The sequence below is a fragment of the Gasterosteus aculeatus genome, chromosome 21 (assembly GCF_964276395.1).
Source record: "Gasterosteus aculeatus chromosome 21, fGasAcu3.hap1.1, whole genome shotgun sequence".
Taxonomy (NCBI): Eukaryota; Metazoa; Chordata; class Actinopteri; order Perciformes; family Gasterosteidae; genus Gasterosteus; species Gasterosteus aculeatus.
The window spans coordinates 10,821,923-10,845,459 of NC_135708.1; the positions used below are offsets into that span (position 1 = coordinate 10,821,923).

At 42.2% G+C, this 23,537-nt stretch overlaps 1 protein-coding gene across 1 annotated transcript; it reads left to right on the forward strand.

Moving 5' to 3' along the window:
• Nucleotides 1-1,484: 1,484 nt before the first annotated feature.
• LOC120811701 (receptor activity-modifying protein 3) lies at nt 1,485-22,779 on the forward strand. Its single transcript, XM_040167315.2, has 4 exons — nt 1,485-1,824; nt 14,728-14,757; nt 15,111-15,270; nt 20,807-22,779. Exons 1-4 carry the CDS (start codon nt 1,773-1,775, stop codon nt 21,060-21,062), a joined length of 498 nt encoding a protein of 165 aa, XP_040023249.1. The 5' UTR covers nt 1,485-1,772; the 3' UTR covers nt 21,063-22,779.
• The last annotated feature ends 758 nt before the right edge of the window (nt 22,780-23,537 follow it).

Below are 23,537 nucleotides of genomic sequence, written 5' to 3' on the forward strand. Positions count from 1 at the left end.
CGTTTCATGAGCTGTTGGCCACAAGTACCTTATTTCCCCATACTATAATTTTACATTACATACATTTAGGAGTATTCTTTTTTTTGTATGTTTTTGTTGTGCAAAACCGTAAACACAAACAATCAAAAATATGCACATGCACATGCATATCACTAATCATAACAGGACTCGAGTCGTAACGGCGTGCAGTCACAAACTCAATAATAAAATAAAACATGGCCCAGGGTGCTTTCAAGATTCAAGTAAGACCTCAGACCTCAACGCCATCATGAGTCGTGCACTCCCACAGCCGCCACCTCCTGCCACAAGCGCTCTGCACCTTTGGCCTCATGCAGTTTGTGCATGGAGACGAGGAGCAGCGTCCTCTTCCTGTTGGGACTTGGACTTTTGCTTCTGTTTGCATAAAGTGGAGGAGGAGGAAGTAGTGTTCAAATAAAAGTTAATACCAAATGTGTTTTCGAGCTCTGACCATCAAATAACTAAACATGGCATTCAGATGGAGGAACATTTAAGATTTGGATGGAGTCTAAACGTTCTGCTAACCAATGACATGAGATGCAGAGACCGTCTTCCAAAGTTAAATATTTTTTGGGGACAGATGTTTCCGTGAACACAGTGCAGGGACAGTGACGCAAAGACGGAATGCAGATCCACTTTGGGGAACATTTCTGTGCATAATGAGGACTGTGCATTGCGTCTCCCACCACTTACATTAGAGGCATGTTAGGAAGGGATCTCCTTATGTCCAGTGTGAGCAGGAACCAGGAACTCCTTCCATGATCACATGGGCACCTGAACATCATTTGAAAGCATAAAAAATAGTGAACATATCCTTTAATATATTTGTTTTTTCGGGCTAAACACTAAAGAGATGAATTGATACAGTTAAGGTCGATAGCCGTTTTTAATTTAATGATTATTAAATCAATCTGAGCTGCTGCATTAATGTTATTGAAGGCTTTTGGGATTTCTATGCTAACTCTGGGCAGACGGGGTTTTTCTGATGTCTGGTTGGGTTGCGATTTAAAACTACACCAGACGAGGTCAGTGTTGTCTCATAGAAAGAAAAAAACAACACACAGCAATTCATCGACAGATTCATTTGAATATAGGTGATCATACATCATACTTATATAACAGTGATGTTAACGGTACAGTTCAATTTAAAATTAAAAAAATAAAGTACAAAATTGATATCTTCCCCTTTGTAACAGACTGTTTATTCATTTTAGTTGTGTAATAAATAAAAAAAGGCTAATAATAAAAAAGGCTACTGCCTTTTCTTCTTCACAGGTTGCACATTGGGTCCTCTCACACTTTCCTATGTCACATTCATTTGTCTAATTCATGCCTAGTATAAAAAGGTTTTCTGTGCGCACTCAGTAAACATAATCCAGCAATGCTTAGGAGGAACCCTCTCCTCCTCCTTCTCCTCTTCCTCCTCCCCCTCCTCCGTCTCCTCCTCCTCCTCGCTCTCCTCCCACAGAGGATGCAGGACGGTGTAAGTGGTCCTGAGCTCTGACTCCTGATTTGCAGAGGAGGACGGTCAGGAATCGTGCTCTTGGATCAGTTTGGGGGGTGGAGGGGGGGTTTGGTGCTGCTTATCGCGCGCTCCAATTCCCACACCTCTATTCATCTGGACTCCTCAGAGCATGCCGGAGCTCGGACTTGCACATTTGGGATGATTTTAATAATGGTTCGCTTCAAACGCACATTTTCACGGAGCTGCAGTTGAGCTTTCGATCGAAGCCTGGCTGAATTCTCGCAGCGTGATGGATACAAATGAGTCCACAGTACTGAAACTTTTTGTTGTCGGGATTTTGGGTGAGTGTTGTTGATCTTCAGAAAAACAATTTGTAGCTCACATTACAATGACCAAAATAATAATATTGTGTTAGGAGTGCTGTTTAAATAGTTTTGACCCACTTCCCCACCAGCCATGCAATGCGTCTCCAGCATATTACTGGTCCAGAAGTGTAACACGCTTCTGTCTATTACATTATGTGCCCCTCAGTACTGTGTGTCAGGTTGCAAAGTGCACATAATACGGATCGCTGTGAAGGATCAGGGAAACCATCACATCTGAACTGCACCACGCCATCATGCCCCAGTAGACAGGTCTGCTGGATCTGGCTCATTAGCTGCTGGTACAAGGATGAAAAACCATGTAGGAAATTATGTTTCATGTGTGTGACTCACATGCTCCCCAAATGTTTGTCGTGATTGTGCGGTTTGTACCAATGCTCTGCATGTTTCCTGCTCCACATTCAATCCAGAGGGACGCTCGGCATTGATTGAGACGAGTCAAAAGCATGAATTCAGATAATCTGTTGTGGCTATTCTGTTATCTGTTAAGTCCTGTTATCTCCTATAACTGTAGCAGTGTAGGCAGAGCAGAAGCAGCACTTGGTGCGTATGACTCAGTGCTAAAGAGGAGTTCAGATACTGAGCTGATACGCGGCACAGTGACTCTCGGGCAGCTGGAGTGCTCTTCGGGAGCGGTTCTTGAGCTGCTCTTGGGCGCCAACTCGTCTGACGCTGACAGAAAGGACCTGGATCCCTCCCCATGTGGACACGCGCTCCAGGCGATACGGGACTTCAATTTCAAGGCCTGTGGTTCAGAGCCACTTCAAACCGAATTGCTTATCTACAGGCGTCTTGCTGTTTACCTTTTTTGCCTTTGGAGGGGGTAAACCTAACCGTGGATCGATAACAAAATGCAACAGTCTTTAGAAAAGCTTATTGACATTTGACAGAATTTAATAGATTCTAGGTTGTGATCCATGTCTGGCCGAGTCCCTCTGCTTGGACTCCTCCGGATCTCCCCCATGTGACAGCTGTGGCCCTTGCAGCAGTGTACGGCCAAGCAGATAACCATCTTAGATTGTGACTTTAAGCTCTGTCTTTCTAAATGCCGGGGTAATGGAAGACAAATCCCCAAAATGACCCGGCTACGGTACATTTTGGCTGTTATCAGAGCATTGAGAGGCCATGTTCCAGATCCTGTTGAGACTTGCAGTGGTGGTTTCCTGATAGCTCTTGTCCAGCCCAAAAAGTCCATTTTTTATGTATTCATTGCAGAGAAGACAGGTGGAGGCCAGACGTGTTCAAGGAGAAGCAGATTACTGCTCCCAGTTTGAGGTGGAGCAGGTTGATGCCGTCCCCGTCTGCACCACACAAACAAAAGAGCGAATCCATCTGACCACGGGAGCACGTGCTCACAGCTATCCACTCCCAAATAAACAGCTATCCACTCCCACAGCGAGGGGAAATGTCTCGGGTTCCTTCTGTGAATTATTGGAGTGAAATGTTATTCATAGACCTGTGATGAGTTGTGAGCGCGTTGTGCTGCGTTCATTGCATGTGGGGGAGGGTCCATAAGACATTCATCCATCTATGGATGAATGTGAATGTAATGCATTCAAGATAAGCAATCAGCAGGTGTTGTTTTTAGTCAGATTGTGTCTTTACAGACATTCTACAGGTGGGCAGGAAAGAATTGATTTGTCTCATTGTCACTATAAAAACGTTAGATCCAACAATGAATGCATGAAACAAACGAGTGTGTGCCTGATTCAAAAACTATATATAAAACATGTTAATGAGCATTAATGAACAGTTACACTCAGGAAAATAAATCCTTTACTGAAAGTACTTCTAAACCAATGTAGCAAACTATTTTATTAACTATTATGTGTTTTTGTATCTTTGCAATCCATCTATTATGTTGCTAATCTAACAACTCGATTGGTCTATTCTCTAAACATCTAATAAATGTTTCCCGGAAGACTGAGCCCTTCTCTTCTTGAGGTTTCTTACCTTTTTTCTCCATTAGTTTTCGGGAGAGTTTGTCGGAATAAAGGGTGTTAATAAAAAACAATGTATTTTGAAATACACATTCAGAAAAATTAGCTAGAGATGTGTCCGAATTAGTAAAACCTGCCATCCCAGCGGGTATGAAATTTGGATTTAAAATACCGTGACCAGTGAGGCCTCTGTTGCTGTAATTAGTCCAGAGAGTACATTGAAGTTAGTTTATTTGTCCAGGCTGAGCATCCGGACGCTCTGTTCCCCTGCAGCCTAAAGCATTGAAACCACCCCAAGCAGGTTTTGTGTAACCTTAAATGCTCCCTCTCTATCTAGCTCGACTGCAAGGGAAGCATGTTAAAAGCATTATTAATCTTTCAGTTGCGTGTAAAAGATGCATGCACCAAAAAGGGTCTTGATCTCTGTGTCTTCACTCGTCCTGCTCATATGAAAGGCTCATGCTGAGGTCAGTGTGTCAGACTCAGCATCATGTGTGACAGACGATTGCAGAGGCGTTTCGTACTTTATTCTGTGGACGCACATGTGAACTCATTGCTAATCTATTCTGACTGTGCCATCTGAATATGTAAGCACACCGCAAATAATGTTGATTGATTGTAAATATAGTTGCATTCAATGGGACATTCATTGGTGTCGTTGGCTGTTATGTCTTTGTCCTGTCACGGTAAAGTGGGGTTGTGACTGTTGAACTTTTAAATAAGTCGACTTTGGAGAAATTTAGATTTTCACTCTAGACCAAAACATTTATAACTCTATTTCCCCTTGATGCAGATGTATAAAAGTGAAGCAGTCAATGTTACTGCAAATGTAGTAATAAATCAAAGCAGCCGGCTTCAAATAACAAATCTGTAATTTGTTTGACAACTCAAATAGTCCGAGGAAGAAGCAACAGAACGAACTGAGTCCTCATTATCCCGTCTCCTCGGGATCGGCTTGCAGCTAAAGAGCAGACATGTAGGAGGAGGAGGAGGGTCGTTAGTTATGTCTTCCTATATCAGAGTGTAGGAGATCTTACAGAGGTCTTTTTTTTTCCTACCACACACCAGTCAGATGCCCAATGTCAAAGCGCCATCTTACCGAGCATGGAATGGAAGTTGTAACTGATGGTTAAAATAAATGAAGACGGACGGACATCAGCTAATGATGACAGCGGAGGGTCACAGTGTGATTCAATCATTTTAGGTTCCACGGACAAAAAGTACTTTAACAATGAGATGAGTTTAAGTGAGCACAGCAGGCACAACAGCGAACCACGTCTGACGAAGTCAACCAGGGAAATATTCACATCTGTTTCGGTTTAGTCGACGGTGCTCCGCGGCACCCCGTGTGAATTGGTCGATAATTTAAAGCATGCTGAGATAAAGCTTTAATTAACATCCAGGCAGCCATTAACATTCAGAAACAGAAATGCCGAGGTGTTAAGAGAGGGCTTTGCTTACTGAGGGGAGCCGTTTCCTCACCACAGACACATAAAACAAAGCTAAAGCTCCTTCAGTAAAATGTTCAGTTTATTTTTGAAATCACCTGGAGACACTTTCAACAGGTTTGAAAATAAATAAATCTTGGAGTTAAAAACCAGAAAGAGAGGGCTGCCCAACACAACATTAGAGTTGTGGCTATTTCTAATGAAAGCGACAAAACATGAACTTCTACTGTGGAATCAGGTGTATACTGGCGTAAATACAGCGAGTAATGTGTATTGTTTCATGTGTTTTAGCACAGCAGCATTCAGGCAGTGCGTTTATTTATGTGCAGACCTCCTGATGGTGAATGATGAATGAAAAGAGTTAGATTTAGATTTTTAATTAATGTGCGGAAGAGCAAAGAGAGCACAGATACGTCTACGAAAGGGCCCCTCCAGTGATGTTACAGTTCTCTCTGGCATTGAACCAGAACCATGATGTCAAAGAAGGTCTCGGATTCATTAGTGTATATTAACATTGCAGTGCGCCCTCACAGTCTCTGACTCGGTGTTGCAATTTGAATTCATGGCTCCGTCACGGCGTCTCCATTTTTGCATACCAAACTTTCTCCCTCTGCCTCCCCTTCTTTTCTCCCTTCGCCCATTCGTCCCTCAAACAGGCAGATGAACAGCTTGTTGGCACAGTCCTGCCGCCTCCACGGCAGAGCGGGCTTTGGCAATGCCGTTCAAACGACTGACAGGGGGGGGAAAAAAAACGTGATTTGATTTAACCATCGCTTCGTTTTTCCATATAGACCCAATCGGTCTGTTTAAATATCCATTACATCCCCGATGACAGTTTGGAGTGATCGTGCAATCATTCACGGGGCTTTTTACCACAAAGACTGTGCCGAGGTACCGTGAACTTTAGCCAGAAGAAGGTGACATAAATATAACCGATCCCTTTTTGGGGGGTCTGCATGGCTGACAGTATTTACTGTCATGCTGTGTTTCAACAAGTTCCGACATATTAGAAGAGTGAATTCACTTTGTGTGTCATTTTGGCCCAAGGAGGCAGGACAGTGATTTCCTGTCTTCCACGGCGAGCCCATCTGAACTTTCAGCTTATTTATCCGAGGAAGAAAAAAGGACTTCTAAATGTATAGCTCTGTCTTTTCGACTCCTGTCAGAAGCATTTTGAGTTTTTCTACAAAAGGAAAAGCCGACTTAAAGGGGATAATTAATGCCTGCCACGATGTTATTGCAGACAACAAATGCTTTTTCATGGAGGAAAGCATTCGTCAAAAGTGAGGGGTGGGGGAGAAGAGTGGCTTTCAGCCATTTCAAGCTTTTATCTTTTGGAATTATGCAGTTGTCTGGATTCGAAAAGACGTGGATGGGGAATACTGATGAAAGCATGAATGGCAATGCCTCTCTAATGCTATTTTTCCAGTTAACGATCTTTGCTAACGAAGAACAATTGGGAGTTTATGTGTGCTGACTCTGCCGACTCAGTGTGTTACAATCACATCGGTGCTCCTTATCAGTCACCAACAGCCTGCACCGTGTGAGCACCACTGCTCACGCTCAAATTCACACTTTTCCGCAAATTCACACATTATTTTATTTCACTATTTTGTCGAGGCGCTCCCACCGCAGACGAAATGTTCACGAGACGCTGAGTGCAGCCACGTTAGCTCGCAGACAGATGGGTTTTCTCTGCGGGGGCCCTTTCTGCTGAAGCTCGCCTGTAATTTCCCCCTCCACGTGGTAAATGGACTGCATTTATATAGAGCTGTTATCCCAAAAGCCCTTCACGGAGCCTCGTGTTCACCCACAACACGCTATCAAACCACAACTGCGCAATCACAGGCCGGCCCGCTGCGCCACCTGCACACAAACGCACACACAAACGGTGTGATAGGTTTAGGGGAATTGCGTTTGCCTACAAAAGCCCCCCATCACGGATTCTCTTTTCTGCGCCACCGGCAATTTATTCTCCTCCCCCTCTTCCTGCTTTTGTTTGCCAATGCCCCCCCACCCTCCTCCATCTTGGGTATGTCATTCTCTAGTCTCGTCTTCCTCTCTATTTGACCCCAGGATTCCCCCCCACACACACAGACACACACTCAGACACACACTCAGACAGACACACTATGACAGGAACAGCCTGGATGCTTCAACTCAGGTCTGAGGGACGAGAAAGTCCATCTGGGTTTATCTCTCACTGCGTGTAACTTCTCCTTCTATGCAGTTTAATTATTTCTTTATCAGCGAGAGAACAGCTTTGCTTTATCAGTGGACACGTGCACCACACTATACAGAGAAAACATTTGGCCTTTAGTGCAACATTACTTTTCAAAATGACTTTTACTTACTTTTAATTACTTGTTTAGACCCAGTTTCTTCACTCCTGACCAGCTGGTCGGTCCATCCAACAGAGGCCCGTTTTTAGGGGCCCTCAATAAAGAGAATACAGAGTGACTTTATCTTTTGAGTAAAACATCTTCTGAACTAAGACGAGGGAATTAAAATAATTCCACATCTGTCTGTCTCTACTGTGAGGGTCTCGATATGTGTTAAATACCTGATACTTTTCATCCTCAGCTGGTTGCCACACCTGACTGAGGAGAAATTCAGATTTAAATATCTTGTGTTAGCAGCGGTCCTCTCAGTCATTGACAGGTGACATATCCATCTTAAAAAACGATGTTGCTAATCTGTAAACTTTCAGTATTTGTTGGATATGAGCTGGAAAGTGTGCTGAATACGACAAAATGACAATATTTCTACTCCAATAGCTTAGAATTTATTGAAGCACTGAGCAATTTCTCAGATTGAGCAAAACGTTGCGCAGAGTTTTATCCGCTGCTGTCACGATGGTTCGGAGTGACGCTCTGTAACGTAACGTGACCCGGGCGTGTTTCTATCACATCAACATCCTTTCCATGAGAAGAGAACCCTACGTGTCCCCCTTTAGTGGCCATCTTCATCTATCTTCAAATAGTGACACTTTTCAGTCCTACGCTTCAAACTGCGGCGCCCCAGAGACCCCTCTTGCATCACCTCTGGATGAGTCGGGAACAGCGAGTCACTTTCCTCCTTGTTACATACTTGTTCCTAAGGAGGTTTACTCGTTTTTTTTAAAGTTTACTTGCACAACAAAACTAACTTTGTTGGCATTTGTAGGGTGAGCAAGCCATGCAACACAACCGTGGTCAATGACGGTGCTTCGGTATCAGAGGTCGAAGGGCGCAGAACCAACCTGTGTTGGGAATGTGACCATGTTGTCCATCACCGTCTGTCTGTCAAAGGGTTATCGTCGCTGCCGCAGGGTCACACTGAGAAGTGGGTGACATCAAGCCTGGCGCTCCTGCATGCAGCTCTCTTAAGATGGTAAATGTTCAGCGCCTTCCCAGTCGTCTGACCCGTCAGAGTACTTTTAACTACCTGATGCCCAAAGACACATTCACTGGGACTTTCAATGCACTTCATATTTCACCTTAAATAATTAGGAACATGTTGGATGTGTGTCAGCTTTTTCTGAAGAAATATGTTGCTTTATACTTATGTAAATCCTTTACTTATTTGTTGACATCCTTTCCAGCCAAAGGAAAAATAAACTACTTCAAGGAGGAGGAGCAGATAATATAAGCGGCGACGTCCTCTGTTAGGAATAAACACTCGTACTTTAATGTCTGTGAAGCTAACAATCTGATTTTATATGTCGTGTCCAATTGAGTTAATGTTCTTAAATAACACCTTCAAATGATATGGCTTCACAACTTAATAATGTTTAACACAAATGACGGGTACAGTTGTTACTTAAAGCATTTTTTTAGATGTCAAATTGCGTTATATCTGCTTGGTTGCTGTACCTGACAACATGATCCTCTTCAGCACCTGCAGTTCACTTTACCTCTGCTCATGCCTAAAAGGCTTTCTATTCATCTGTAGGGAGTGAGAATGTTTCTTAAAAGCAGGCTCTCTGCCTCAGTGACCTCAGTCAGATAACCTCCGTCATTGTTTGAAGAGCTGTGACTTCCATTGGATCTGAGAAGGAATAACACATCCAGAGAAAAGTATCTTTATTCTGGTAAAAGCAGACACAATTCCATTGTGGCATCTTTTCTAAAGAGTCTCAAAAGTGTTTTGTGGGAAATTTAAGAAAATAAATCAAGTCTCTTTTTCGATATCTTCATCTATTACAGTTTCTTAAAGTCTGCAAAACAGTTCCTCACAAAAGTGTCATTCGACCTCTATTCTGAAATCAGATATCCATTATATTCCGTTGTTTCCTCCTGGCTTGCATATATATATATATATATATATATATATATATATATATATATATATATATATATATATATATATATATATATATATATATATATATATATATATCAAGCGCGGCTTGAAAAGCGTTATTCGTGAACGCAGAGCATTTTTGGCAGATCCAAATGAGCCTCAAATTTAACTAGAAAAGCAGCGTTTTGGCTTGATTCTTGTTGCGCGTCTTGTTTCCTTCATGCACGTTTGAGTGGTCTACAGTGCTGAAGTATGTACACAGACACAGACGCTCTAACCGCTGCCGTCAAATTGGTGCATTTGCCACTGGATTGCAAAAGAGTGCTTGTGCGGCTCCTCTCATTAATTTGTGCAAGGCCCTTGACACATTTGATCAAGTGAGCCTTGTAATCAGACCCATGGTTCTTTGCTAGGACCGCTATAATTACCCATATTAGTATATATTCTCTGATTTCAATGCTGGTGATGACTGCTATGAATTTATTCATCTTATCCGTTTTTGAAAGCTGATTCTGTGCAATTGTCCGGTTGATGACGATGCCTGAGCAGTGCTCATCGGCGTATTGACATTGACTCACAAGCTGTCCTTTTAGCGTCTGTGTAAGACGCACCAGGCTTTCAATGAACTCCAATTACCCTTCAGGTCAATTATTAGATGCGGAGCAACGGACGCTATTAAAAGGGAATCCATGCTTTGTGATGTTCAGGAAGCCAATGAGCATTTATCTCCTCCCCCCTTTTCTCAACTCCACTCTGCCTGTACAAACTTCCGCTGATTTTCAGTGAATTAGGTTTGTCCCTCTGTGGCGGAAGACACAGCAAAAGACAGGTGGTGCAGGCAGAAAGACAAAATAGGCCAAAGGACAGCCGGTTTATTTCCCTTTTTAATTTCTCAGATTGGATTTTAAATAAAGAACGCGTCATTGCCCTATAGGCATAGATTCAGACTGAGACAAAAACGTCTTCATATCCTGCTGGAGTGTATAATTCCATCCTCCCATGTGTTTAAACCAACAGACAAAGATTTTGTAGCATCATTAAATCAGAAATGGCAGAATACTGCATGTGCAGCCAAGTGCCAAAATGTTCCTCTCTAATCAGATCTGATTGTTATAACGAACACTCCTGATGAAGATGATGAGACGAGGCAGCACCTGTATTAATTACATGCCAGAGGTGGCTGTACAAATCCTGCCACTTGTGCCTCCTGCTTCAAATCAGCTTGGACAGTTCTGGCATTTCATCTACTTTCCTTCATGTTTTGTTTCCTCTCGTCAACATTTATCTTGCCAAACTAACCGGCCGTGGATGACTGCGTGCCAACCGAGGCGACACCAGACCGCCACGATGTGCACCTGCGGGTAACAACTCTGAGCACCTTGATTTAGTTATCGCCCGGTTTAAAATAGCTCTGCTGGGCCGGCGTAATTCACAGGTTTAATGTGGCATCAGTGTGGCACTAAGAGCACATTTCAGTTGACTCAACGCTTTTCATTGGTCGGGGTAAAGCCCGCCCCTAAAGGCAAGTATTTACTGGAGCATGTTGTCTTCTTCTCGATTTGTTTTAGAGGCTTTTAAAGGACAACAGAACAAATTGGCTTCTTGCTCATTTTAAATGGTCCAGTATGTACAGATTATATAAGCAACGCCCTGCGGTGTGGATAATTCCTTCCTTCATACAAAATAAGATACTCTTTTCCAGTTGTATCACGTTTGAGTCTTTTCAATAGTCCATCAACAGTTTAGTTATTGCAAAATAAACAGCGACAGCGTTCATGTGACAAGGCAAGAGCCGTGCACAGTTGTATTCAAAGCCAGACAAAAGCTATTAAAATATTAAAATATAGTGTTTAGAAACGTTTATTCAGCCCTGCCAGCCGTTTCTCCATTTCATAAGCATAATGGATGTGGTGGTATCATAAATAAAGAGGGTCTTGATCCGTGACCAGCGGCATCCACAGTGATCAGGAATGATTTAGTCACCATAACTCTGAACCCGGGCGAGCTGGAACCTGGTAAGTGTTTTGAAATTAGGTGAGAGCGGCTGGATGAATGCACAAATACCGAAACCGTCCACCCACACGTGGCTAATGACAGACTGAACGATTCAGCAGCCTCCACCTTTGGGGTTCTTAATTGGAGACTAAAATGAATTTGAATTGATTACTTTTGAAATGTTTAATTTTATATTCTTTTAGAAGTGACAACCCAATGAAATAAATATACACGCGCCATCTGTTTCACGCGGCTCAGTGCGGCTTTCGCAAATAGACCCAGGTGGTTTCAGTAAATGGAAAACACATTTCCACAATCTACAGGTCACAGATAGTAGTGACAGCAAGATAAAGCTGCCTTGTTGCTTTTGGTCTGCACACATAAATATGAGAGATGCTGCTGAAAGGCAGATTTTGGTTGGTGGGTGTCTAATCTTTGATTAAAAAAACAGATACACGTATAAATGCCAAATCGAAACAGCTCACGTTGACTTCTCTCCGCTATCATTATGGGACTTAAAGCTTCTCTCCAATGCAAAATCCACCAGTTAAACCCAAGAAATAATAAAGACTTTATCTGTCTAATATGCACATAAAAGGAATTGTAAAAGCAACATGTTTTGGTGAACATGCTGCTCATGTTTGTTGGCTCGGAGCAGAGACTTCCTGGAGCCGTCACTGCTACTGTCACTGTGATCGACCAGCAACCGTTGCCTTTTATTACCCTCGGGAGAGCCAGCTGTGTCTCCCTGTTTGCAGAATTTATGCTTGGTTGAGCTAACTGGATGTTGGCTGTAGATTCACTCTTAACTGCAGTATCAATCCAGCAACTTTACAATGTGATTATGTCCGTGTTGTGGAGGCAGAAAGAAGAGCAGGAGAAAATAAGCAGCTTAGAATGCTGAAACAGTTGGTTAAAGTTCTCCCTCTGTATTTTCCATCTAAATCCAGAATGCTTTCACTTGGCAAAGTGTCACACGCCAGGACGAGAGATGCACCAAGCAGCTATAATTCATACTCTGGCACTGTAGCCTGCAAATCAACCAAATCTCCCCCACAGTTTATAAAGCTGAGTCAATTTAGTATAAAACTTTCTCCCTGCTGCTGCTGTGCAGAGCTCATGCTGAAGGGAACCCTGCTACTGGTTTGTTGTGGCTTATTTTCATCAGTACTTCCATCCCGCTGGAGTTGAATTAATCACTTCAATATTGATGGGTTTGTGTGTCTCTTGAGAATCATTCTCTAACAAGAAAAAAACAAAAAACATCATGAATTTGTTCCATCTGAATAGTGAAAGCTGCACTCGCCTTGAAACCGCATTCATTTCAGTATTTTCTCATTCCTGTAGCAATTCTTCTGAAACCGCATTGTTGAACTCGCCGGACACGGTATGAACAGTTTATGTGTTACAGCAGCACTGCAGCTGCGTTCCACATGAGGAAGATAAGAATGAATTCAGAGACAAAATAGCCCAGCGAACACGGATACCCAACCCCTGAAAATAAAAGCGTTTCGTGGAATTTTTGCAGCATATTTACTGTTTTTTGTTCTATTATGGCAGACAGCGTTTGGTAATCTGGTCATGCTGTTTATAAAAACACAAATCTGTAATGTTGGAAAACATATATTCACTCTCTACTGGTGGAATCAATGTCCGTAAATTAAGATTCTTCACCTGCACTCACATTGCTTAAATGAATCTGCGCTGCAGTGTCAAGTGATCAGGAGTTTGGTAGAAATGAACGGCGACAGGAGACCTCGGGGAACCAGCGGCAGACAAGACTTTAAGTTTTTAAGTTGATGTGTTTTCAAAGAATGTCATTTTCAGAGTGCTCTGTAATTTTCCATAGTATTTGATTTGATGTATTGATTAAAAGACACAAAGGACGTACTTGCTTGTTATCTCAAGAAATGATTTTCCGTCTGCGCCTTGAATAGAAGACAGGAAGTGGATTTAATGGCTCGAGAGGTTCCACAGACAAAGATGTGCGTCTAGATGTTTGACTTTGTGACATGTGACTCGCTCGGGGGTATCGGGCGGCGCCCCCGGCTGCCTCTCCATCCCATCTAATAAACCCGCCTGTCATCCTCAGGGCCCCGTTGGCTCTGAAGCAGCTCATCTGAGTCCAAGTCCTTGTCATCTTTAAGCTTTTACTGGCTTTTCCTTTTTTTGCTGGAATCCAAACAGTGCAGAAGTGATGTGTTTGTACATTCTTTCTTATAACTCTTTCGAGTCTTTGAATTCAGCACATTCAGTTCCTAGCGATATCTTCTCCTATCTGTCAAAGGTTGGTTGGGCTTTGCCATGAATCACATTATTTGTTTATTCTAAAAAATGAATTAAAAAAAAAGAACAATAAACAAAAACACACACGTATAATTTACTCCACAACTTCAATGCTGATACAGCTTTTAAACTGAGAACTTTTGTTCTTATATCAAAGCAATAATTTAATATTTGGGGGATTGGGATTTGCATCACTGCAAAGAGTTAGAGGACACAATGGATACAACACATATTTTCATCCAACTCTTAACAAGAAAGCACAACATAAAAAATGTCAGGCTACTCCTTCAAACGATTCGTAAATTAATCTTGTCGGGGTGAAACGACATTAAAAAAAAAAGTACAGCAATTAAAACCAAGCCAGAAACGACTCAAATAATTGATCCGTTTATGGTATTAAAGACAAACACACAAATATAATACCTGAAATAGTCATAAATACTGCACCTCACACAGGGAAATATTTCCATTTAGCACGCTGAGCCGTCTCTTTCTTTGCTCCGTACGATGCAGCTTCCTGAGCAGCAGCACGTTTGGTCATCAGCAACACGGAAAAATATCAGCTACTGTGAGCTTGAATAAGAGAACATTGAGGCTTAATAATAATAATAATTTGATAATGTTTCGCACGTATTAACTTTACTCCGTGTCATTGCAAATGCAAACCTCGGTTTGTGCTCAGTTACTGCACTTGCTGGAAACCGATCCACTGAGAGTCCTGATAAAGAGTTAATGGCCATAAGTCGATGTAATTTCACGGAGGGAAGCAGAAATGAGATCCATGTACTGTTGTAATAAATTGCAATTAAGAAAATATCAGTTTTCTTATTGAATATACGTAATATAACATGTGGGTAACATGGTATCAGTTCTCTATTTGATACGTTCTCTCTCTTTCTTCTTTGCAGTCAATGCCTGGATGATGAGGGGGTTGTCAGGTAAGCACATAAATCCATCACATGAAAAGAGATTACACCGCCTCAGTCTCTGGGGAAAACTGAATTCAATTGCTGCATAAAAATTGCAACAATGGGACGCAGAAAAGAAAAATCCGACTGTGGAAGTGGAACTGACGTTTCCACTGTTCCCAAAAACGTGGTGGGTGAAAATTAAACCCGAGATGGAGAGTATGAAATATATAAGTTACAGCTCTCAGAAAGGAGGTCATAAGACCACAACCATCTTGTTCACCATCAGTCATTTTACTCACGTGGCCATTTTACTCTGCAGGCAAAGCCTGCTGGGCAGGACGCATGACCTCTAAATGCTCTGCGTCTTTCTGTCCTCTCAGCCGCCGACAGCTTGGACATCGAGCCCACCGCCCCCCGGCCGAAAAAAGCCTGCAACGAGTCCCGTCTGCGCTGGGAGGTGGAGGTTTGCGGAGAGGTCTTCAAGCGGGACATGGGTCACATAGATCCACAATACTGGTGTAACCTCACACACTTCATCAGGTATTACGCAACGTGTTCTCATACGTAACCTTGTGTTGACCTTGAATTGTCATTTCAAACGGAAATCTCTCTTCTGCATTTACTTAGAGACGCTGGCGGACTTTAACTTGTCTCCTGCAGTAGTAGAAGTCTCATGTGCTGAAGGTGCAGGCTTCACTATTGGATTTTCCCAGCTGTGCAACATCTGTCGAGCTTTATGTTGCACTGCATGACATATGCAAATATGCAGTGCAACATAAAGCAGTTTAGAGATTTATTATCATGAAAAGTCATGCTGGTTTTTAGTTGTTAGCATTAACATGGTTTACGGATGGTACAGAAAGAATAAAGTCTGAATTGAAGGAGAGGAAATGGTGTGAATGGAATTGTTTCAAAAGATGACAAATCAGAGTATGATTTGTTTACATCTCTGATGCATCCTCCATATCAATCAGCATTTGTTTGCCTCACATGTTGTTATTTATACACTCACACACACACACACACACACACACACACACACACACACAGAATCAGCTCAGTTAGAATTGCATTTCTCACTGTCTAACTGGATTTTGTTACATTCCCAAAATTGATTATCAGCCGCTAAGAGGATTTCAGCTCTACACCATTGGGATAACTGTACCTGTTTGCCTAATTCTTAAAATAGCTCCCAGTGTTAAATGGTTTTCTGTGATTATCCCACATTGGCTCACAGCAGAGAAAAGCATTCCTCCCCCGGGAGCCTGTATATTACCCTTATAGGCCCAAATAGATGACCTGATACTAGAAAGAGTAGAAAGTCTCTTGTGAGAATTTTTAAAACCCAACTGCCTCCTGATATAAAGTTAGCCTCTTTTCTCTCAGTCCTCTTTGCTTACTTACTGTGTTCTTTCTGTCTGTTTGCACTTGTAATCTCAGTGAAGGGGTCGACTGTTCTTCACGGTGCACTTTCAACAAAACACTTAAAAACACTTGATTGATAGAAGGACTGTGATCCATCTCAGTCCTTTAACCGTACAGCTGCTTGGCTGGATGTCTGTGGGGGGGAGAACAGCTGGAGGTCTGGAGGCTTTTCAAAACTAGAGCTGTTTAAATAAAAACCATCTGAGCCTTGACCACCCATCCGTATCTATCTTTATCCCGCTCATTCTTTCCGCTCACCTTTGACCTCTCGCATGCAGATTTTTTTTCCTTTTAACTGCAGAGCCAGAGAGGGAGGGAGAGAGCCATGAGACTGGAAGAGCTTAACATTAAATAATTGATATTTTGGAAGATGGGTTAGGGTTAGGGTTTCCGTCTTTCTGTTTATTTGAAACACTGTTATATTTCAGGAAAAAAAAGGATTGTGAAATGTGATATGAAGGTAAAGATGGAGACATTATGGTCAGGGTAAACATTTGGGAGGCTAGTTAGTCACTCGTATTTCAACAGCCATCTATCGGTCTGCTGCAAGCGGTGGGACCAAGTCTTAGTTGGTACAGAAGTCATGAATACCATTTGGAAATGTATACAAAGAATGTTTTGACGGAAACAGTAATTAGAAAGAAAATAGCAAAGCTGTGGTGCGCTGAAATGTGAAATTAGATTGTCAGTTGTCAAAGCAAACCGAATGTAAAGGCTATCAAGGTTAAAGCTGCTAGTTAGTATTCTTCTAATGGATCGAACTACTGCTTTAAGGAGCATTCATTGTGTCGTCTGGCCAGGAGATGTTCTCTTCAGGTCCATTCACAGCGTCATGTCCACACACAGCAGGCAGATGTTTATGGCGTGACAACCAACACCTGTCGACTACCTGGTGAAAAGGGTGGAACATTTAACAGCTAAAGAGACAGATATTTCTAAAAACAGTGAATATCGGATTTATATTCTTTCAGTTGGCACAGTCATGACTCCAAATGGATGCTACTGTTTGTTACTATTGTTGGTGTTGTGTTCAAAGTTAATTTCCATTACCCTCAAAAACCCCTTCATCTTATTTCAACACAGTCTCACAGCAAAACGTGTAACAGCTACGTTGTGGAACGTGGTATTCTCACGCTTTCTCCCCCAAATCCTGACAATACTACGTTTTATTTTAGCCCATTCATCTACATTGCCTTGCAACTACGTCACTAGAAACTAATAAACGGAAGGTCTACATTCTCTGATAGAAGATTATGAAAATATAACGTATACTTCTCACTAGAAATGCCATCGAAATGCATACAAATGCTGATGCTTTCTTAAAATATTGTGTTTCCGCCATTTTCTTTTTTCCACAACGTAGCTATTACACGTTTTGCTGTGAGGCTGGGTTGCTTTTTTAGTCTCTGCTCTCCTCTCTCTACACCGTTGAGGGTCTTCCCCAAAAATGGTGAATTCCATATAGATCTACACTGAACCCCGGCCTGGAGTTCTGCTCCAACCACCATTCTTCAAGTTAGCGTATTGACAAGTATTAAATCTTCTACATTATGCAGCTCAATCAAAAGTGTACATGCAGGACTTTTAGGACATCTGTCAGGCAAATGGATGACAAGTTCCCAACAGGAGTCTCAGTTAAAGTTCTGCTTCTGTGCTTCGCGACTCCACCTTCTGCTCTGTTGAATTTCACACGGCAAATTATTCAAAACCGGCAAGATGAGGTTGAAGTTGAGGGATCCTTCACAGAAAGATAATTGGAGGTTAGCGAATCAGCTTGAGGCGGTTGAATTTGGTTTGATTGTTTTTAAATAGAAGTGTTACTCGTAAGCTTTATGACTTTCAATCCAAGAAATACAGACTGTCGGTTTCGATAGAGAAACATAAGACAGGACTTTGATTTGGCACACGTGTGCTGTTGGATTTCCCACGGGAGCTCTGCCAGGAAGGGTTTGTTTTACCCCAAACCATGATCTCTTCTTGAACCCAACCAGGATTTATGACAGAAAGTCTTAGAGGCGAGCTTATCCCATGTGCACTTGGACTCCATGTTGAACTGATCCGATTTCTCACAAAGATGTCTAATAGAATAAATGTTGTGATGACATTTTGAAGAGACATGGGTGTTATTACTGTTGATTCTAGCTTCTACTTGAAGGCGCAGGTTGGGGGGTGAAAAGTCTTAAGTGTTTTCTTCTTATCCTGCTGCAGTCTTAATGCTCACCGCCTCAACCCTAAACAAGAGAGAAACAATATGAAAAAGCAAATAAAATCGGGCCAGGAACCAATTGTAGTATCTGTGATATTAAAGACACACAACACACAAATATAGTCTCATCCAATCATAAACACTGCACCTCACACGGGAAAATACTTCCATTTAGCACGCTTTTTTTAGCAGAGTGAATTTCAGAACGACCTTTTATCAACGTCTGATCTGTGGGTTTCTGCGTCTGACACACCAAAAGTGACTGACAGATGAAAGAACATATTAACAAAGACTGTTCCATAGTCCAAATGGAGCGGGGGGGAACACAGAGTTACGTACGTCTCCGAGAACGCTGCCTACGTGAGTCCACACTTCTATAAGGACTGTTTCGCTCGTGGCCGTATTCCTGTTACGATACTTAATTCATATAGACTTTCTCGGTGGCTGTTTTACTTTGGAGCCTGGAGGAAGACGATAAGAAGGCGGGAGAGAAAAAAGGCGCAGCTGAGGCACAAAGAGGAAGAGGAGAGCGGTGAGAAGCATCTGCCTGGGAAGAGCAAGGGGCCTCGTGTTTAAACAAGCAGCGACCCCTGCGAGGCTTCCCCCTCTTTGACAAACGAGCGGTGCCTCTCGGGCTGCGATATAGCTGCTGGCCAAACACTCAGCCAACCTGAGTGTTATTGTTGGAAATAAGCCAATAAAGCCCCAAGATACAACCTGAGTGTCTGTGCGAGCATTTACGCGCTGGAATCGTTTACCTCCAATAATAATTGATTTTCTTTTTTGGGGCAGTTCAGATAGCAGCCGGCCTTGATGTCGAGCAAAATGGAACCGGGGAGCAGTGGTGTCGGCTCTATCTGGAGCTTTTAATCATATACTGGGTATTCACGATTAGGAATTATGGTCAGTCCCTGTGCGGAACAGATTCCGCTCTAAATTCATCACAGCTGTTTCCTGCTGCCAGTAGGGATCCATTTAGATGAGCAAAACTCATTTCAATAGGGCTACGAGGTCCACACAACTGCAGAAGACGGATACCAACAACTGTCCCAGCCAGCCAGCCACGGAAAGAAAAGCCTGTTTAATGGTTAAAAATCTAAAAATGATGCAGATACAGATAAAAGATATATGCATAAACAGTTTGCTTTGCCTTATTCGCTAGAATTTTGCTTCCGCGCTTTTCAAGTGTTCATTTGTTTAATCCGATCAGTCCCAGAGGGCGACGCACAACTGAAAAGCAGTAAAGGACAATGATCACAGACGGCATTGCATCATCATACTGTTGTGTGTTAGTGTGTGTCTGTTGCGTGACTGTGCTTAGGCGGGCTGATCTTTGCAGATGTAGAGTGGGTGTCAGCAGCATTCATGTATCAGTCAGCCGAGAGAGCCGTCTTAACTAAAATGTACATTTTGAGATGCACCAAAGGAACATTTGCAACAGTATGAGGAAACATGATGTGCAGCGTTTATCGGCCGTTAAACAGCCGGGGGAGTATGATTACTGTGGGTTTAACTGGGAGCTATAATAGAAGATTTATGGGGAGACATTATGACGGAAATTGTTTTTTGGCATTGAATAATTCATATTAGATTCTATATATATATATATGTATATATAGTATAAACTATCATTGTAAGTCGTCAGAAACTGCCATGCACAAATATAATTGATACCAAAGTATCACATGTATATGTTGTGTGTTTCAAGTAAAGTTTGCAATTATATAATGTATTTTATTGACCGTGAACCCGGTCAGGCTATTTTTATCCTGTGTACTGTGCGTGAAAGACGATTGGAAAACCGGTTAGCTGTTGTGTATCTGGGGAAAAAACTTCAAAAGCCTCGGCATTCCTTCCAGCGCTGCATGCTGCACTGTGGTAACTTATCTCTGAGGGCTCTGATATTTAAATTTCCTTTCATTCTCCATCCTTTTATTTCATTCCCCAATCACTTCCACAATCTGGTTCCACAAAGAATAATCCTTATTAACAAGTCATTAGTTTGATAGAAGAACCTTTTACTCGGAGCAATACAAAATGCAGTTAAGATGACTCCCAATATCTTACAATATTAAAATATTGGCATAAGTTAGCTTATGCTGGCTCAATATTAAAGTGCCTATTTCCCTCATATATTATGTGCATAATACATATACACATAAAGTACTTTATCATAATTCATTATCTTCCAGGTGTTATCTTGTCAAAGGGTCAGAGGTTTAAATCACCATTAGGGGGCTGGTGTGTTGGGAGTTTGTTTAGGGCTGGCTCAAGGAGCCTTTCAACAGTAATGCACACATGTTTAAATAGAAAAGTATGTCGCAATGATGGATTGGTTACCAAGCTTAGGATGCTTTGAGGAATTCCATCTAAACAGTAACACGGTTTCCTCTGATCGTGGACCTTCTAATCCTTCCACTTTCTTCCCCCCGTTTCTCCTCCCAGCGAGTACCACCACTTCACCCGCTGCACAGAGCTCAAGGCCGACGTCGTCAGCTGCTACTGGCCCAATCCGCTGGTGGAGAGCTACATCATCCGCATACACAAGCACTTTTTCTCCAACTGCAGCGCGGACCATGTGGTATGGGTGGACCCGCCGGACGACACGCTGACCATCCTCATCCTCATCCCTGTCTTCCTCACATTGGCCATGATCGCCCTGGTGGTCTGGTGCAGCAAGAGGAGCGATATCCTGGCCTAGGAGGAGAGGAAGATGGAGGAAGATGGAGTTCAGACCTCTCCACTCAAACAATTCTGTGGAGAGGAGTGCACAAAAGGTTTTGAGCGGTTGCTTCAGCTGGTCAAACTACCCCATAAGTGATGCCACAAATCACCTACATTTCCAGGGGAAAAAAAGGAAAAGTAGTTCCTGGGAGTACAAAGTAGTAGTTTCCTTAATATATTATGTGTGATTTTTCACATTTATGACATTTATTATCTTACTATCACTCAAATTGTTCAATGGTTCAAGCACTTTTAAGCACAGTCTTTTTTTGCAGGATTCAGAAGGAAACTGGCAGCCTGACTCTGTCCAAAGGGTTAAAAAAAACAGCACCTGTGTGGCTCACTTATTTACACGCTCAGTGACGCTAGTTTATTCCGTACCTGAACAGAAGAAAAACAGTTTTTCGGCAGTACCTGAACAAAAATATAAGGAACATCCCACTAAACCCCAACTCATCGCTTTTACAGAGCATTAGAGATGCCGGTGTGATTGGATGGAGCCATATTAGCTGTTTCCCTTGCATCCAGCCTGAAAATACATACATCACAAAATGACCATTTGTACACCAATAACGTTTACCCGAGAATTCCTCTAAGAAAAAACAGTTTCTCTTGCATCACACGGGCTGTGTGATAGTTTGTAAATGTAGATTGATAAACTTCTGCTGTTGTTCTGTTCTGTTTTCTTCAAAATGTCAGGTAACATATGGTAAGTAAATGATGTGCAAATGGTCACTGTTTGGGTGAAGTATTCTTTTAAACTAAGTTAAGCTAACCAGCTGCTGTCCATAGCTGTTTTTTCATTGTACAGATATAAACGTGGTGTCAATCTTCTCATTTAACTCTCAACAAATAGCAGATGAAGCTATTTTCCCGAGTGGTCTAATTATTTCATGGAGACAGAGGAGGACATGGACACCGCTTGTAGGGCGATCCGACCAGTGGGACAACCGACCAAATCTTTGGAAATTCTTTGTAGCTCGCGGATCCGGACCGTTGACCTCTGAGATTTATTTGAGCTCTGAACCTTTGCCGAAGGCCAAAACATCTACTAATCTTTTGAGGCAGTGACTCAAGTCTAACCTGGTGGGAAATGACTCCCAAAGACCACCACTGTAACATGATACTGTATGACGGCTTGGATAAAAGAAGAAAAAATCGGATTTAATACTGATTCTTGAAGTTGTATCTTACTGATGAGTGACTGAAAGGATCCACCGGTCAAAGACAAGGCAACCCAATGACCCATGTACTTTGGGACGTACTTCTCGTGTGACTACCTGAGCCTCAAAGGACTGTTTTATAACAGTGTAAATGATCAGACACTGTTAATACTCACAAAGAAAGGGTTCTCAATGGAAACGAAGGACTATGAACTGACATTGAAACCTCATCCTGTACAGTTATGCTTTCTGTCCGTGCTGTCTACTGTATCTGCATCGACTCTCCGGTGTTATTCAGACCGGTGAGGAATACACACTGAGGCTTTGGAGTGAATTCCTTTGGGGAACGGCTTTATTCGATGTAAGCACTTCATGGGTTTTTTTGAACCGCAGTCGTCAGCAACCACGAGGCAAACTGCACCGATCAAATGCTATTTTATTTTCTTCCAAAGCATAAGGCATCAATCTCTGTTCATCAGCCCTCACCTGCACACGTTTGTCTATGGAAACTAATTAAAATATATCCTAAAATAAGTGGCTTCTGTCCTTCATTGCAAAGAAAGTACACAGAAATCAAACACTTTGTACCTCAGTTTTTTCATTTCAATGTATTTTTGTTTATATGTGATTAAAGTCATTGGTCCGCACGCAATTAAGCGTTTGTACCATCAGGTTTGCATTCACCAAATTTTTGGTATTTTTAATTTCATCTAAGGTAGAGACACAATTTAGGAGTGCTCAAGATGGATGGATGTGTTGGATGTTAAATTAGTCAGCCACAAAGTAATCCTTGGTTTACCGATTTCATTAAGCGGTTTTTAAGTTTGTTCTGTTCGGACTTGAATTCAGGACACATGGGGCAGGACGCAAAGCCCATTGTGATGTCATTGTGGGATGAATTAATATTCTATTTGATAACAATGTAGAAAACTTGCTAAAACCACTTAGATGCCAACAAAAATATACTTGTCAGATCGCCTGATACCTCTGAAAAATCCAGATACTCAACTACTACTAACTATAGCTGAAGTTAATACTCTTGAGATTCCCAATAATCAAACGTCGTCTTTGAGACTGCTGTGAAAGCCACTCAATGTGTTTCTATAATTACCTGTCGACAAGGATAGCAACCGGAGGACACAAGTGCACGACTCGGGAGACGAGTAACAGGTGGTTCATTCTCATACGTGGCCAGGTTCGGGACACTAAGTACAAAGGGGACGGGCAGAGACATAATCACGTTGGACATAAACTAACTAGACGTGGGAACAAAGGGTGCTGGAACGCTG